General features: G+C 40.4%; 1 protein-coding gene across 4 annotated transcripts in view; it reads right to left on the reverse strand.

Moving 5' to 3' along the window:
- The window catches only part of EYA3 (EYA transcriptional coactivator and phosphatase 3), a 95,387-nt gene that overhangs the window by 31,189 nt on the left and 46,798 nt on the right, over positions 1 to 17,400 (reverse strand). For 3 of the 4 annotated variants that reach the window (XM_061597665.1, XM_061597664.1, XM_061597666.1), the window contains 2 exons: positions 4,724 to 4,803; positions 388 to 454 (listed from right to left, as the gene is read on the reverse strand). In XM_061597665.1, the coding sequence (XP_061453649.1) occupies positions 388 to 454; positions 4,724 to 4,803 (147 nt within the window). The remainder of the gene's footprint in view (positions 1 to 387; positions 455 to 4,723; positions 4,804 to 17,400) is intronic. The other variant, XM_061597667.1, reaches the window with a different exon arrangement.

The following is a 17,400-nucleotide window of genomic DNA, read 5'->3' on the forward strand; positions in this document are numbered from 1 at the left end:
TGCACTGCATTTGCCTTCACAGTTGAACAGGCATGTCTGGCGGGGAAGAAGGATTGTATGAAGGTTTTCAATTTTAAGGACAATTCTCCCCTCCCAAGCAAAACTGAAAGGGGGTGGGCTTCAAGGAGTCATACCCATGACTAATTGCTACTTCTTCCCCCTACTGCCACCCACCACGATCCTTTAAACTGCAAAGAGATAGTCTCCCCTGTCATTTAAAGTATGCATCTGAGAGTGAATGTTGTGCTGTGAACATACACTGTCTTAAGATTAAAACTATGTTGACATCCCTTTACCTATTCTGGTATCTGTTGTGGAGATTTAACCATACTGAGAACTACAGAGAAGCAAAACACTGGATATGCTGAACCAAACTATTCAACTTACTTTGCAGAATACATCTGCGAGGTATATTCATTCGATGACCTTGAGATGTAATCAGTGCATGGCATAACTGAAAAATACACACACACACACACACACATATATATATATATAATTACATGCAAATGATCTAAGAATGATCTTTTAACTGATATTAACATAAACAACTTAGTTAGATGTGCAAGGTTGTATACTGAAACCATATGCATTCCAGTGTGAAGAATGCATGGAAGTGGAAGCTTTTACTCCCTTCCTCTCTTGTAGTGAATGAAGTGACGAGAACAATTAATGAAACTCACAATAATCAAAACCAGGGGTGGGAACCTCAGGGCCGCGGGCCAAATGCGGCCCTCCAGGTCTATTTGGCCCTCGGAACTCCCCAGGCTACACCCTTCACTGGCCCTGTTTCGCACCCCAAGTGTTTTTGCCTGGGAGGAGAGTGTCCTTGAACTCTGATAATACCTCTTCCGTGTCTGGATGGAGGACAGAGAGGCATGTGTGAGTGTGTACAGAAACAAGCCAACTGTACAAAGGTAAAAAATTTACATTTGTTTCTTCACCCACTTTTGCCTCTGGCTCCACCCATTACTGGAATGTGACTCTCAAGAGGTTGTCCAGAAGGGAATGTGGCCCTCAGGCTGAAAAAGGTTCCCCACCCCTGATCAAAAGCATGGCTGAGGACACAGATGGGGAACCTGGGCCCTCCAGATGTTATTGGGACTCCAACTCCCATCAGCCCCAACCAGCACGGCCAATGGTGATGGGGCTGTAGTCTAGCAACAGCTGGAGAGCCACAGGTCTCTCATCCCTGGTTTACATGATTGAACTGGGCCAACATGATACAGAGAATCATTACACAGAAAAGAATGAATGGTAATAAGAGCCAGTTCCCACCCCTCTGTATTTATGTTTTAGCAGCTCACTAGAATGAGCTACTTTGGGCAAGTGTTATGTCAGAGGAAGGCATTCAAGGACATCTGCATGGTTAGCTCTAAATGTTTTGCATGTCCTGTTCACAGCAGTAACTGTATATTCTTCGGAGAATACCCTCCTCCAATATTACACAATAATATATTAAGTAGGCCACTTGTGCAATCAAATGTGTGTGTGGGGAAGGGGGAATCTGCCCTAGAAATTAGATTTATAATTATTGCTTTAAATAGCTGAAAGTCTTCAAGATGCCACCATGCACCCTCTTCCTTATTTAGACTCCTATCGCTCTTCACCTATATTAGACAGCATTCCAGTTATTGTGATCACATAACACTTCAAAGATGGCACCTGAACCTCTCTGTCTTCTTCCCAAGCTATCAACCTAGGGCACCAGTTTATAATTGCCATGGGCATGATGTGTCCAAGGACAAGATTCCTCCCTACAGGGTACCTAAAGTTTATATGGTTTCACCACAATCACCTGTGTCCCATAGAAAGCCATCTTGTACCAAAGTCAGACCATCTAGTTCAGTATTATTGACACCAACTGGCAACAGCTCTCCAGGCTTTCAGGCAGGATTCTTTCCCAATACTACCTGGAGATACAAGCAGTAGTGTAGTGGCAAATTCAGAAGTGCAGGGTCCCTTAATGTTAGTTACAGACGTACCCCTTCTCTCTTTTTTGCTGTGGGGTTGAGAATGAGATCATTAATGCCTTCTTCCACAACAACAGACATCCCTATGAGCCAATAAGCATGAAAGAGGAGAATATTAGCTACTAAGAGTGTTTTGGGTGGCTGATTCACCTCCTTTCACTCTGATTGGCTCCAATCAGCAGGAAAGGACAAGGAAGCATGTTAGAAAACTCTTCTCAGTGACTAACACACTCCTCTTTCATGCTGGTTGGCTCATAGGATGCTGGAGACATTGGGACCATTACCCCCAAAAAGTAAGGAATCTAAGATCCCCTGAGACCCTGGACAACTATACCTCTGGATACAAGGGACTGAATCTGGAAACATCTTCATGCAAAGCATGTGTTCTGCCACTCAGCTACAGCCCTTTTCCAAGGTTTCACCATTGTGGTAGTCCCTTGGTTAGAAACCCAGATTAGGGCCAAATGCCAGCTATGACTGAACCAGCAGGAGAGAGTGAAAGGCAGTTCTGATATGCTTAACCAGACGCTATCTTGGCAATCATGAGAATGACCCAACCAAAGAATTATCCCCAGAGAGATTTGAGAGAATGGTGGTGATCCACTGTAGTCTGACAGAGATCCTTTCTTAAAAAACAGAGCGGCTCATCTGTTTTCATTTCCAGCTTAGCTTCATAAATTTTCTCCTGTGTCCATGTTGCAGCAGTGTCTTGAGTCCTGATTTGGCAGTCCCATACAAACCATGGTTTGTACAGCTGGTACTAGTCTCAACTAAGACAAGCTTTGGGTTAACAAACTATGATTTAGTGTTATGTCTGAGTGCAGCCCCTGACAGACTACAGAGACCTTCTACCAGATGTTTTTACACCCAGGTGCATGAGTCAAGGTACGGGGCCCAACATCTTCCCTACCTAGGCTGTGGTCTCAAGGCACATGAGGCCAGCACCCTGCTGAAGCTAAGCAGGGTCAGGTCTGGTCAGTGCCTGGATGGGAGACTGCCTGGGAACCATATGTAAGCTGCCTTGGGTTTCTATCATGAAAAGAAAGGTGGGATATAAATGTAATAAATAAATAAATAATACCTAGTTCCTCTTTGGCTGGCACAAAAAAAGCTTTTAAGGGGCCATAGCTCAATGGCAGAGCATCTGTTTTCCATGCAGAAGGTCCCAGATTCAATCCTTGGCATTTCCAAGTAGGGATGGGGGAGACCTACCTGAAACCCTGGACAGCCACTGCCAGTCAGTGTAGACAATATTGAGCTAGTTGGTCTGACTCAATATAAAGTAGCTTCCTATGTTTCTGTGACAGACAGAGGTAGCACATTGCCTTCTCTGGCTTCACTGACAGGCAAGTCCAAACGAATAGCTTGCTAGCTCATTAATTCAGGAACTCTTGCATTTTTCTGATATGTGTATGTGGGTCATTCTCCTATCTAATTTTTCAGACATCAGAAATGGTTTCCCAAAAAAGGAGTAGAAATAGCGTCAGGAAGGCTTTTTGTACTGAATGGTACCCACTACAGTTCAGTAGTTACAAAAAGATAGGACAGAAAGAATCCATTATACTACCCTAGTTTCACAGTGCATCTCCTGTTCACTCTACTTTTCTTTAAAAATACCTCTAAATGGCCCTGCACAATTCCTTCTCAAAACCTCTGAAAGGGCTTCTATCCTGTTAACATCACTGGTAAATACAATTAAACTGTGAACTGGTTTAACACAGTGACAAAGGAGGTAAGCCAGGAAGCATCATTTAAATCTTGCCTTTGTCATGGCTGTCTCTAGGTAGCCTGAGTCAAGCTGTTGGATCTCAGCCTCATGTATTCACCTACTTTTTAGGCCTGATTCAAACGTAACTGGAAACCACTGACCAACTAGAAACCAAGCAACATGAACAAACCATGATTTCCTGCTACATAAGCACCCTCAATCTTGTGCATCCCCCTTTTCTTTTGTACTCATGACAGGAAGATCAGAAACTATTGCTTCTGACTTTACAACAAACCAGCATTTCCATGGCATCTAAAACTCAGGGAACTATAGTTTGTTTAAACCATGATTTGAGAACAAACCAAGGCCTGAAACCATTTGTTGATCCTTGCTTGTTCCCACTAATCATCGTTTAAACAAACCCCAGTTCTGCTCTCTTCTCTGCAAATATAACAGAGAGGTAGGGTGCAACCCTGAGGCTTGCTGTGGTACATTCATACAGCAGGAAACCATGGTTTCCTGTTATGCATGAACCTGGCCACAGAGAAGTTGCAAGGATTACTGTGATGATGTAGTTCAGGGGTGGGGAACCTTTGGCCTCCAGAGGTTGCTGAACTACAAGTCCCATCAGCTCCAGCAAGTATGGCCAATGGCCAAGGATGATGTGAAGTGCAGTCTAGCAACATTTGGAGGGTCAAACCTTTCCACCCCTGAGCTATTGTAATAAGTAGGGTCCATCTCAGCCCTAATATGCAACCTATTTTCCTCTTTTAGGTTTCCTTTCAGCAGTTTCTAGACCAAACTCACAAGCTATTGTTTTAAAACTTAAGGGAGTTAAAGAGCTGTGGGATCCTATGGGAACATTCAAAAGAGAGAAACTATTTCATAAAAAATACATGTGAGCCCAAACCCCTCTGGACTGCTAGCAAAGTTTACATTGCAATGTAAGCATCTGGGAATGACAAGGACTACTATGTACAATTCAGGTACATAAACCCACCCAGTTTTTTTACTCATCTACAAAGATAACAAAGCTACTTACTTTCATTGGACATGGATAGGTTTGAACCAAGGCTTGAGGATTCAGGTTTCTGATCATTGCTGTCTGTGCTGTTCACTTGCCTGAAAGGATGAATGCAGACAAGCGAATTGTCACTGGCCTTTGTAGTAAAGTACATTGGCTCAATGTGAACATCATACCAAACCATAGCTTATTCTAATCACAGCTGAGAACCCAAACCATGGTTTGAACTGCCAGACAAATAGTTGGCAAACCCCGATTTAAAGCTGCTTGTCTGCTGTCATTTTCCACCTGATCAGCAATGAGCTTCAGAAGTTTCAGTGTTAGCATTCTGGTTTGCAAACAAACTTTGAACTGTGGCTTCACACATAATCCATTATTTGTAAATTAGTATAGGTTCTGGACATTCTGTGTCTGATTGCAGCCTTTGGCCCAATTCATGCACTCAATTTCCAATTACACCATAATTTAGCAGTCCAGAATGAGCAAGTGGAGCATCTGCTCCTGCCTTATCCTTCCTTGGTGCTTATTTCAGACCGTGTTTTAAGGTCCTGGTTAGTAAACTGACAGTTCCCTGCTTTGGATGTGACAGCTGTGGTTTAATTAAACCAGGATGAAAATGCTAAAGAAAAGAAGGGGCAACAGAATTTGTTAAGCCACTGTTTTGCAATATATCCAAACCAAGGAATTGTGATTTACAATGCAATCCTGTACCACTGTGTTTACCCAGACCGTCCACTGTATTCCATGGGGCTTATTCCCTAGTAAGTGTGTTTAGAATTGCTGCCTTAATCTCTGACTACAAACCAAGATCTGAAGGAAACCACAGGAACACAAAAGGCCTATGATTCATCTCCACTGTCGGAAGAAATATGCCTCCGAATGTCAGTTGCTGGGAATCACAAGTAGAGAAAGGGGGTTGGACTTGATGGTCTTATAGGTCCCTTCCAACTCTACGATTCTATGATTCTATAATTCTATGCTGTTTGCCCTCAAGTCCTTCTTGCAGGATTCCCAAAGGCATCTCGCTGGCCATTGTGAGAACAGGATGCTGGACTAGATGGGTCGCTAGCACGATCCATTAGGCTTTTCTTATGTCTTACTAATCACCTCTTGCAACATTTTATGAACATACCATTAGAACATTAGCTTATTCCATTGTCTTGCCGACATGAAACATAAACATATATTACTGTCATACAGAATTTGGTTTTTAACCACCTATTTATGTTTGTTTGGAGCCAGTCCTTGTCCTGGGGCTAGATCCTGCTGCCTCCTTTTTCCTGACAACTAGTATTAAACTAATAACAAAGTAAAATCCTATGGATATATGCGTATGAAAGTCAATAAGAGTGCAATCCAAAAAGCTCTAATGCTGGACAACCTCCATTTATATAAATAGGAACCCTGAGAAAACTACATTCAAATATATGTGTGTTATACATTAGCAATGCCTGACTACTACACACTGGAAGTGTCACAAGAAGGTTTTCTTACAATGCTAGATTCCATCTATAATTCTAGGGGTGGGGAAAAAACAGACAGACACAGCTTTAGAAACCTAGGAAGTTGCCTTATACCAAGTCAGATCACTGGTCCATATAGCTTGGTACTGTCTACACTGACTGGCAGCAGTTCTCCAGGGTTTCACACTTTCAGGGCCCTACCTGGGGATGCCAGGAACTGAACCTGGGACCTGTTGCATGCAAAGTATGCATGCTGTACCAATGAATTACAGCCCTGCTTAATTGACTCGCCTATTCTGGTTAAAAAGAGAACATCCTATGCGGTTATAAAAATCTGACAAAACCACTTGCAAAACCAAATGACAACTCAGCTGGCAATGGAAGGTCATGTAAGAGGATTTTCTTGTCCTTTCCTTCATCCCTTTGCACCCCCCTGTGCCATCCAAATGCCTCTCTGGCAGGTCCAGGTTTCTCTCTTCTGAACAGTGTGGCATAGGGTGTAGCGGTTGCTGGTGGGAGGGAGGAAACATTACAAATTGAGTGTGGCGCCTTGCAGAAATGGAACTCCACTTGCACATGGGGCCTTCATCCAATTTTGGGCAACACTCCCCTACTTCTGAGGTCCCCCAATGGCCACCCCACACTGTTCAGGAGGGACTCATACTGTTTGGAAAAGACTTGGAGGATGTGTGTGCAGGGGATGGAAAAGCCCCTTTCCATGTACTTGATACCATTCATAGTTTGCACAACTGAAGCCTTTGTGAAGTTAAATATTCTTTATTTGTGTTCAAGACAGAAGGCAGTGTTCACTGCTGCAGCTGTGTGCAATAGAACTTTTTCTCTCCTGTTCCCTTAACCCCGCATGGCCTCAAAATCAGCTCTGGAGAGTTGGGGGACCCTCTGGAGCAGATTTTGAGGGGTGCAGGTGGGAGGAAACAGAAACTCCATTGGGCCAGTGGAGCCCCACTGATGCAGCATTGGCTATCTTGCAGAATAGCAATCCTTAAATAGCAATTTGTTCTCCATTACAAATTTATAATGAAAAACAATTCCACATACATGTGAACACTCACTGATTTCATGGCAGTTTAATTGCTCATATCACTTATTCCATGTGCAAATCTACTTTCAGACGGAGAGGTGGGATATCAGGGTCCTGTCCATAGGTTTGGTTCAGAGGTCACTGGTGTTTGGCTGTTCCCCTCTCTGAATTGTTCCCCTTCAAGCTGGTCATTTATAAGCAGGGGTGACTGGTCCATTAGGGCAAGTGGAACACTGCCTTATCAAACTCTGTCTGCCCTCAGCCAGCCCCACCTACTTGCCTTTGTACTTGGCAACCTGGCAACCAAGAGGTCTTCTGTATCTTTAAAAGTTGTGCAGGGGGAAGGGAGAATTCCACCTTGTGGTTTTCCCATTACAGTGTTGCAAGAACACCTGCATTTGGCTGACTATCTCTTCTCCTAAAGATACAGGTTCAGGATCAGGCCCTGAACCTGGCAACCCTAGTGGTGCTGGTTGTTGTTATGTGCCTCCAAGTCGACTACGACTTATGGCAACCCTATGAATCAGCGACCTCCAAGAGCATCTGTCATGAACCACCCTGTTCAGGTCTTGTAAGTTCAGGTCTGTGGCTTCCTTTATGGAATCAATCCATCTCTTGTTTGGCCTTCCTCTTTTTCTACTTCCTTCTGTTTTTCCAAGCATTATTATCTTTTCTAATGAATCATGTCTTCTCATTATGTGTCCAAAGTATGATAACCTCAGTTTCATCATTTTAGCTTCTAGTGATAGGTCTGGTTTAATTTGTTCTAACACCCAATTATTTGTCTTTTTTGCAGTCCATGGTATCCACAAAGCTCTTCTCCAACACCACATTTCAAATGAGTTGATTTATCAGCTTTTTTCACTGTCCAACTTTCACATCCATAGATAGAGATCGATACCATGATCTAAATGATCCTGACTTTAGTGTTCAGTGATATATCTTTACATTTGAGGATCTTTTCTAGTTCTCTCACAGCTGCCCTCCCCAGTCCTAGCCTTCTTCTGATTTCTTGACTATTGTCTCCATTTTGGTTAATGATTGTGCCAAGATATTGATAATCCTTGACAAGTTCAATGTCCTCATTGTCAACTGTAAAGTTGCATAAATCTTCTGTTATCATTACTTTAGTCTTTTTGATGTTCAGCTGTAGTCCTGCTTTTGTGCTTTCCTCTTTAACTTTCATCAGCATTCGTTTCAAATCATTACTGGTTTCTGCTAGTAGTATGGTATCGTCTGCATATCTTAAATTATTGATATTTCTCCCTCCAATTTTTACACCTCCTTCTTCTTGGTCCAATCCTGCTTTCCGTATGATATGTTCTGCATATAGATTAAATAAATAGGGTGATAAAATACACCCCTGTCTCACACCCTTTCCGGTTTCCTCCATTCCTCCATCCCATAAGGATTTTAATCCTGTTAGTTGCCCAACTTGTCCATCAGTTCAGTATAAAGTTCAGCAACTAGCCCTTTTCCTGAAGTGTTATTCATCATGATGTATTCAAACTGAGTAAAGCATCTGGTTGCATATGTCTGAATACTGGGGTTTTGGAGAAGGTGTGCAATTTGTTGCATGTGGAGCCAAGTAATTTTTAAGTCATGCAAATCTGTTCGTAATTGATATTGTGTAATTGGTGTGCCATTCTGAAAAAAATCTTGCAATCTAAACTAATCCTTATTGTCTAGATGGTATACTAAATTTTTAAGTGTTGGATCTATAATGACAGGGTATGTCACTAAGGGGCTCGGGGGGAGTGGACAGGAGAGAGCGGAAGTTTCCAGTGTTTCCATGCCTGGAACATGCATAAAGTAAAAGGATCACTTATTTTATTACTTATTTTTCTCAGTTGAGACAAAGTAATATGAACAAAAGGAAGAGCCCATAAAGGGCCCGAACTTGACATTTCGTCTTCCAGGGAGATCAACATGTGTTTTCATCATCATAATTGTCTCAACTGGAAAGCATTGTAATATACAGGTAGATTTGGTAATCCCCCTCCATCCAGTCTTCTGTAATATAGTTTAAGTACCAACCACGGTTTTTTATCTTGGAAAATAAATTTATTAAGCATTTGTTGCCAGCATTTCAAGGTGGATGGATGGATGGTGATGAGGAGAACTCGAAACAAAAAAAGAAAAGATGGTATAATTTTCATATATACTGCTGCAATCCTATCAAGCAGATAAAGTTTTAACTTCTCTTTTTTTAATTTTTCATTTTTTTCATATCTCAGAGAATTGGACCATAGTTCAGATCGAAAAGTTTAGATAAATTTCATGGAAGTTGCACTCTCAGGTATCTAAATACTTCATGACATATGAGGATATTACTACCTTGAGAAATGTGGATCTGATCCTTTGGTTTAATATTAAAAAACATCATGAGAGACTTTCTAAAATTAATTCAGAGCCCCGCCAAGCTTTCAAATTGCTGAAATTCAAATTGCACAGCTGGAATAGCTTTGTTTGGATCCTGCAACATCAACATGATGTCATCCATGTAAAGATTTATAAGATGATCTACTCCCTCACTCCAAAACCCCCTGACAACTGTATTCAGTCTCAAAGCTGTAGCCAGGCGATCCAGGGAGAGGGCAAAGAGCAATGGGGATACGGGGCATCCTTGTTTGGTTCCATGAAGCCCAGAAAAAGGAGAATTTCTAAATTATTTATACGCAAAGAGGCGAAATTTCAGGAATATAATTTAGAAATGTTTTCTATAAATTGATCACCCAGTTTACACTTTTTCAGAACAAAAAATAAATATTCCCATTCTAAGCAATCAAACGCTTTATACGTGTCTAAAGGGAGAAGTGTTTTTTTCTTATTAACAGCATGAATCACATTTAATACTCTACGGATCGGATCAGCGATACGTCTTCCTGGTATAAACCCTGTTTGATCAATATGAACAACTGACAGAATGACTGTGTTCAAGTGGGCTGCTAAAATGGAACTAATTTTTTTTTATCTTGATTTAATAGGGCTATGGGTCTACAAGACCCCACCTTCCTTTCCATCTTTCCCTGGTTTAAGAATTACAACAATTCTTGAGGTGGTCCAAGTTTCTGGAATCTGACTTGCCAAATAGAATTGAACAGATCAAGTAAATGAGGGGTCAGAAGATCTTTATACTTTTTATTGAAAGAGCTCCCAAATCCATCAGATTCCAGCGCTCAATTATTTTTAAGTTTCTGAATGTTGTTGTTATGTGCCTTCAAGTCTTACGACTTATGGCGACCCTATGAATCCGCGACCTCCAAAGCATCTGTCATGAACCACCCTGTTCAGATTTTGTAAGTTCAGGTCTGTGGCTTTCTTTATGGATCAATCCATCTCTTGTTTGGTGTTCCTCTTTTTCTACTCCCTTCTGTTTTTCCCAGCATTACTGTCTTTTCTTCTCCCAGGCATTTTAGCATGTGTTTTTAATTTTTTTAAAAAAGTGTTTTTAAATTTGTATATTTGTTTTTAATGTTTTTAATTGTTGTAAACCACCCAGAGAGCTTCGGCTATGGGGTGGTATACAAATGTAATAAATAATAAATAATAATAAATTTCTAGTGAATCATGTCTTCTCATTATGTGTCCAAAGTATGATAACCTCAGTTTCATCATTTTAGCTTCTAGTGACAGTTCTGGTTTAATTTGTTCTAACACCCAATCATTTGTCTTTTTCGCAGTCCATGGTATGAGTAAAGCTCTCCTCCAATACCACATTTCAAATGAGTTGATTTTTCTCTTACCCACTTTTTTCAATGTCCAGCTTTCACATCCATACATAACTGATTGGGAATACCATGGTCTGAATGATCCTGACTTTAGTGTTCAGTGATACATCTTTGCATTTGAGGATCTTTTCTAGTTCTCTCATAGCTGCCCTCCCCAGTACTAGTCTTCTTCTGATTTCTTGACTATTGTCTCCATTTTGGTTAATGACTGTGCCACGGTATTGATAATCTTTGACAAGTTCAATGTCCTCATTATCAACTTTGAAGTTACATGAACCTTCTGTTGTCATTACTTTAGTCTTCTTGACGTTCAGCTGTAGTCCTGCTTTTGTGCTTTCCTCTTTTAACTTTCATCAGCATTCGTTTCAAATCATTACTGGTTTCTGCTAGTAGTATGGTATCGTCTGCGTATCTTCAATTATTTCTATTTCTCCCTCCAGTTTTCACACCTCCTTCATCTTAGTCCAATACCGCTTTCCGTATATGTTCTGTGTATAGATTAAATAAATAGGGTGATAAAATACACACCTGTCTCACACCCTTTCCGATTGGGAACCAATCGGTCTCTCCATATTCTGTCCTTACAGTAGCCTCTTGTCCAGAGTATAGGTTGCACATCAGGACAATCAGATGCTGTGGCATCCCCATTTCTTTTAAAGCATTTCATAGTTTTTCATGATTTACGCAGTCAAAGGCTTTGCTGTAATCTATAAAGCACAGGGTGATTTTCTTCTGAAATTCCTTGGTTTGTTCCATTATCCAACGTATCTTTGCAATATGATCTCTGGTGCCTCTTCCCTTTCTAAATAGTTTCTGAATAGCTGTAAGCATTTCTTCCTCAGTAATTGACTTATTAAGTAGAGCTCTTACTGCGTCTAAAACTGGTTTAAGATCTAGTTTATTGAGGTATGAGTTTATAGCGTCTTGGGTTGGGTTGGAAGAGGAATACAAATTTGAACAGATTTATATAAATGCTATATTAACAGATTTTGAATCCTGCATGAAAGAACCATTGTCTAATTTAATTGAATCAATTTTACTGCTATTTTTCTTTTTTGCTAGGGCATGGGCTAGAAGCTTAGAATTTCTATTTCCTAATTCATAATCCTCCTCTAGGATGCACACCTTAACTTGATGAGGGGGTTTGAGAGTATAGAAGAAGCTGAGAGCAATGCCGTCAGGAGTCTAGATCAAGGGGCTAGACTCCTAGCAGGGTCACCCAAGGCGGAATGGTCAAAGCTGAGACACCAGACCAGAGCTTGGAAAAGTTACTTTTTTGAACTACAACTCCCACCAGCCCAATCCAGTGGCCATGCTGGCTGGGGCTGATGGGAGTTGTAGTTCAAAAAAGTAACTTTTCCAAGCTCTGCACCAGACTAAGATGCATCCAGACTCAGAGGAAGGCACCTGTGAATACCTTTTACCATAAAAACCTTATGAATAGACTATCCAAAATGCAACACAAGATAGTGCTGGAAGATGAGATCCCCAGTCAGAAGGCACCCATTGAGTTACTGGGGAAGAACAATGGACAAGTACGAGTAGCGCCATGACTAATGACGCAACTGGGTCAAAGCCGAAAGGAAGCCCAGAGACTGAGGCGCACAGATACGAAACGAGAGTCCGGAGTTGTACAATGTAGACAATAGGAACATGGAATGTGAGAAGCATGAACCAGGGAAAGTTAGAAACTGTCAAGAAAGAAATGGAATGTATCAATATTACAATACTTGGCGTGAGTGAATTAAAATGGATGGGAATGGGACATTTTCAATCAGGCAACTACAAAATATTTTATGCAGGAAATGAGAAATTAAGAAGAAATGGGGTTGCTCTGTGAGAAGTGATGTAGCAAAAGCAATTAGGAGCCATAACGCAAGGTCTGAGCGAATGATATCAATGAGATTTAACGGGAAACCTATCAATACAATCATCATCCAAGTCTATGCTCCAACAGCAAACACAGAAGAAGAGGAAATGGAGCGATTTTACGCAGAACTACAGGAAGAAATTGATCACACACCAAAACAGGATGCTCCAATAATCATGGGAGTCTGGAATGCAAAAGTAGGGAACAGAGAAGAACTAGAAATAGTGGGTAAATGGTGCTTAGGAGATAGAAATGAAGCAGGAGAAAGACTTACTGAATTCTGTGAAGCTAATAATTTGTTTCTTGCAAACACATTTTTCAAGGAACCAAAAAGACAACTGTATACGTGCACATCACCAAATGGTCAATATAGGAATCAAATTGATTATATAATTGGAAGCAGAAGATGGAAAAGTTCCATACTTTCTGCGAAAACAAAACCAGGAGTAGACTGCGGTACAGATCATGAACTGGTAATATCGAAAATCAGAGTAAAGCTAAAGAAGAACAATGCCAAAATACAACTTAAATAACATCCCAGAAGAATTTAAAGATCAAATAAGAAACAGATTTGAGGCTTTAAACCTAGCTGATAGAGAACTAGATGAACTATGGATTGAAGTCAGAGACATTATCAGGGAAGAATGCAAAAAGACAATACCTCTAATTAAAAAGAGAGAAAGGCCTCAATGGATGACTGACGAAACTCTTAAAATGGTTAAAGATAGAAGAAAAGCAAAAGCAAAAGGAGAAACACAGTTAGAACCCTAAGTGCAATAATATAGTGACTAGTACGTAGGGTTAAAGAGAACTACTACAATAATTATTGTACAGAAATAGAAGAGGATAATAAAAAAGGTAGAAGAGCCCTATTCCAAAAGATTAGAGAAATCAAAGAGAAATTCAAACCAAGAGTAGGGATGTGAAATAATCAACAGGGAAACACACTGACTGACCGAGATAAAATAAAAGGAAGATGGAAGCAATACACTGAGTTATATAAAAGAGATGCAATGATGAGAGATTCATGGAGGAACCGTATGAAGAAGAACCAGAAATTTTAGAATGTGAGGTGAAAGCTGCACTTAAAATACTTGAAAGAAACAAATCACCAGGAATAGATGGCATACCAATTGAGCAGCTACAAGTTTCTGAGATGGAATCTGTCCAAGGTTTGACAAAAAATTGTCAACAAATATTGAAAATAAAACAATGGCATATAGACTGGAAGCATTCAATATACATCCCAATCCAAAGAAAGGGGATCCCAGGGAATGCAGTAATTATTGAACTATTGCCTTAATATTCCATGCAAGTAAAGTACCGCTCAAGTTTCTACAACAAAGGCTCTTACCGTATATGGAGCGAGAAATGCCGGATGTCCAAGCTGGAAAGGGAAGAGGCACCAGAGACATTGCAAACATATGTAGGATAATGGAAAGGACCAAGGAATTTCAGAAAAGCCTTTGATTGTGTAGATCACAAAAAAAACTGTGGAATACTTTAAAATAAATAGGGGTGCCACAGCATTGATTGTTCTGATGCCCAACCTATACTCTGGACAAGAGGCGTAAGAACAGAATATGGAGAAACGAACTGGTTCCCAATGGGAAAGGGGTGTGAGACTGGTGTGCATGTTATCACCCTACTTGTTTAATCTATATGCAGAACATATCATATGGAAAGCTGGATTGGACCAAGATGAAGGAGGTGTGAAAATTGGAGGGAGAAATATTAATAATTAAAGATATGCAGATGATAGCATGCTACTAACAGAAACCAGTAATGATTTGAAACGAATGCTGATGAAAGTTAAAGAGGAAAGCACAAAAGCAGGACTATAGCTGAACATCAAGAAGACTAAAGTAACGACAACAGAAGATTTTTGTAACTTCAACGTTGATAATGAGGACACTGAACTTGTCAAGGATTATCAATACCTTGGTGCAGCCATTAACCAAAATGGAGACAATAGTTAAGAAATTAGAAGGTGGCTAGTACTGGGGAGGGCAGCTATGAGAGAACTAGAAAAGATCCTCAAATGCAAAGATGTATCACTGAACACTAAAGTCAGGATCATTCAGACCATGGTATTCCCAATCTCTTATGTATGGATGTGAAAGTTGGACATTGAAAAAAGTGGGTAAGAGAAAAATCAACTCATTTGAAATGTGGTGTTGGAGGAGAGCTTTACTCATACCATGGACTGTGAAAAAGACAAATGATTGGCTGTTAGAACAAATTAAACCAGAACTGTCACTAGAAGCTAAAATGATGAAACTGAGGTTATCATACTTTGGACACATAATGAGAAGACATGATTCACTAGAAAATACAATAATGCTGGGGAAAACAGAAGGGAGTAGAAAAAGAGGAAGGCCAAACAAAAGATGGACTGATTCCATAAAGGAATCTGCAGACTTGAACTTACAAGATTTGAACAGGGTGGTTTACAATAAATGCTACTGGAGGTCATTTATTCATAGGGTCGCCATAAGTCGCAATCAACTTGAAGGCACATCACACACACACACAATTCATAATATTTTTGTTTGGTAAAGGTTAGAGATTTGGCAACATTTAATTCTGCTTTTCTGGCCAGGAGTTTAGCATAGACTTTGTGAGACCCCATATTTTTGGGTTCTTTCTCTAATTGTTTGATAGTTTGTAATAATAATTGTGATGCTGTAGCATGTGCTTTTTTGATTCTTGAATATTCTGCGATACATTTGCCATGCACAGTAGCTTTCATAACATCTCACAGTATTTCAGGTCTTATCTCTGGAGAGGTATTAAATTTAAAATATTCCTCAACTGCAGATTTAATTGCTTCATTCGAACTCTGAGAAATCAAAAGTAAAGGATCAAGTCTCCAAGCTGGACTAGTCATTTGTATATTACATTGGGGGCGGAATTCCATTTCCACCATTGCATGGTCCAATATAACTACAGTATTGGACTCATAAAAGATGAAAACAGGTCAGGAAGCAGGGAGTCAGAGATTACTATACGATCTAGCCTTGAATCAGTATGATATCTTGCATAGAATGAATAATCTCTGACTCCCTGGTTCAAATATCGCCAAGCATCTATTAACTTGTATTTCAGCATGAGTGAGTAAATGGAGGCATTACTCAGGGTCCTTCTAGAATGCAATGAGGGATGCCTATTAAGATGCTTGTTTACAATAGTGTTGAAGTCTCCTGCTATGACAATCTGTGCAATAGCAAATTTATGAAACTTTTTAAAAGTCTTGGCCAAAAAAGATAGCTGTTGTGCATTGGGAGCATAAATAGATGCTAGCATGAGAAGTTGAGTTCCCCAGAGCCTATCCACAAATATAAATATACCCACTGGATCCCACAATATTTTATGTACCTGAAAATCACAGTATTTGGCCAAAATAATTGCTACACCTCTTGAATGTTTAGTACCATGAGCCAAATACTGATTTCCAAAATAAGAATGAGACAATAGTTTGGTGGTAACAACATCATGGTGTGTTTCCTGCAAAAAGACGATGGAGGGATTCCGCCTATGAAGATAGTTGGAGACCCTCCTCCGCTTCACTACATCTCCCAAACCATGAACATTCCACATGACAAATCTAATATCAGTCATATTGGGGGGATGAGAGAAAAGAAATAAAGATATAATAACCAGAGGATATGATATTGAGTGCTTCATCAGATATTGTCACCAAATACTTTATGAACTGGTCTACATTGTATAGTTGTCCCATATTCCAAGGAAAATAAAACCAACATTCCCAATAAACATCTTCTTCTTCCCTCCCTCCCTCCCCTCCCTAACACCCAAAAAAGAATCCCTAGCATGGAAACCCGCAGTATGAACCAAACAGTATTCCCGCTATACCGGAATGGAGTATGAAACTGTTATGGGGTACAACAAGCAAGGATGCAATTAATAAAACAAAGTTGAGAAAGACAGGACATGATTCCCTCCCCCTCACCTTGATCCAATATAATCTACCACATATTAGTAAATAAAACACCCTCGGTCTCACATGAACTAATGCAAGTGTAGTTCATTTAAATCGTGGACACAATATCATTTTCTTTTGATCCTGGTGGACCTAGTGAATCTGGAAGTGAGCTGCGGAGACATAGCCAGGCCCAATTTAGATTGATTTTTTTTCTGTGGTGCGCGCGTTTGTTGCCAACCTTCCCATCTCATAAGTCTTCTTCATCTAGGTCTTCTTCACCTCATGGAACAGGTACATTAAGAAGAGTGAGGATATGTGCCATATCTTTTTTGGTGAGAGCCTTATGTACCATGCCATCCACCTCAGTTATTAAGGCATACGGGAAACCCCATTTGTAACTGACGTTTGCCTCTCTTAAAAGGTGTTGCTAGTTTAAATGCTTTACATCACAGAAGTGTTTCAGTGCTCAAGTCTTGTAGGAATACAATGGGTTTCCCTTTATACTCATAGAATCATAGTAGAGTTGGAAAGGGCCTACAAGGCCATCAAGTCCAACCCCCTCCTCAATGCAAGAATCCAAATCAAAGCATTCCCAACAGATGGCTGTCCAGCTGCCTCTTGAATGCCTCCAGTGTTGGAGAGC

This window comes from Rhineura floridana, chromosome 15, assembly GCF_030035675.1.
Source record: "Rhineura floridana isolate rRhiFlo1 chromosome 15, rRhiFlo1.hap2, whole genome shotgun sequence".
Taxonomy (NCBI): domain Eukaryota; kingdom Metazoa; phylum Chordata; class Lepidosauria; order Squamata; family Rhineuridae; genus Rhineura; species Rhineura floridana.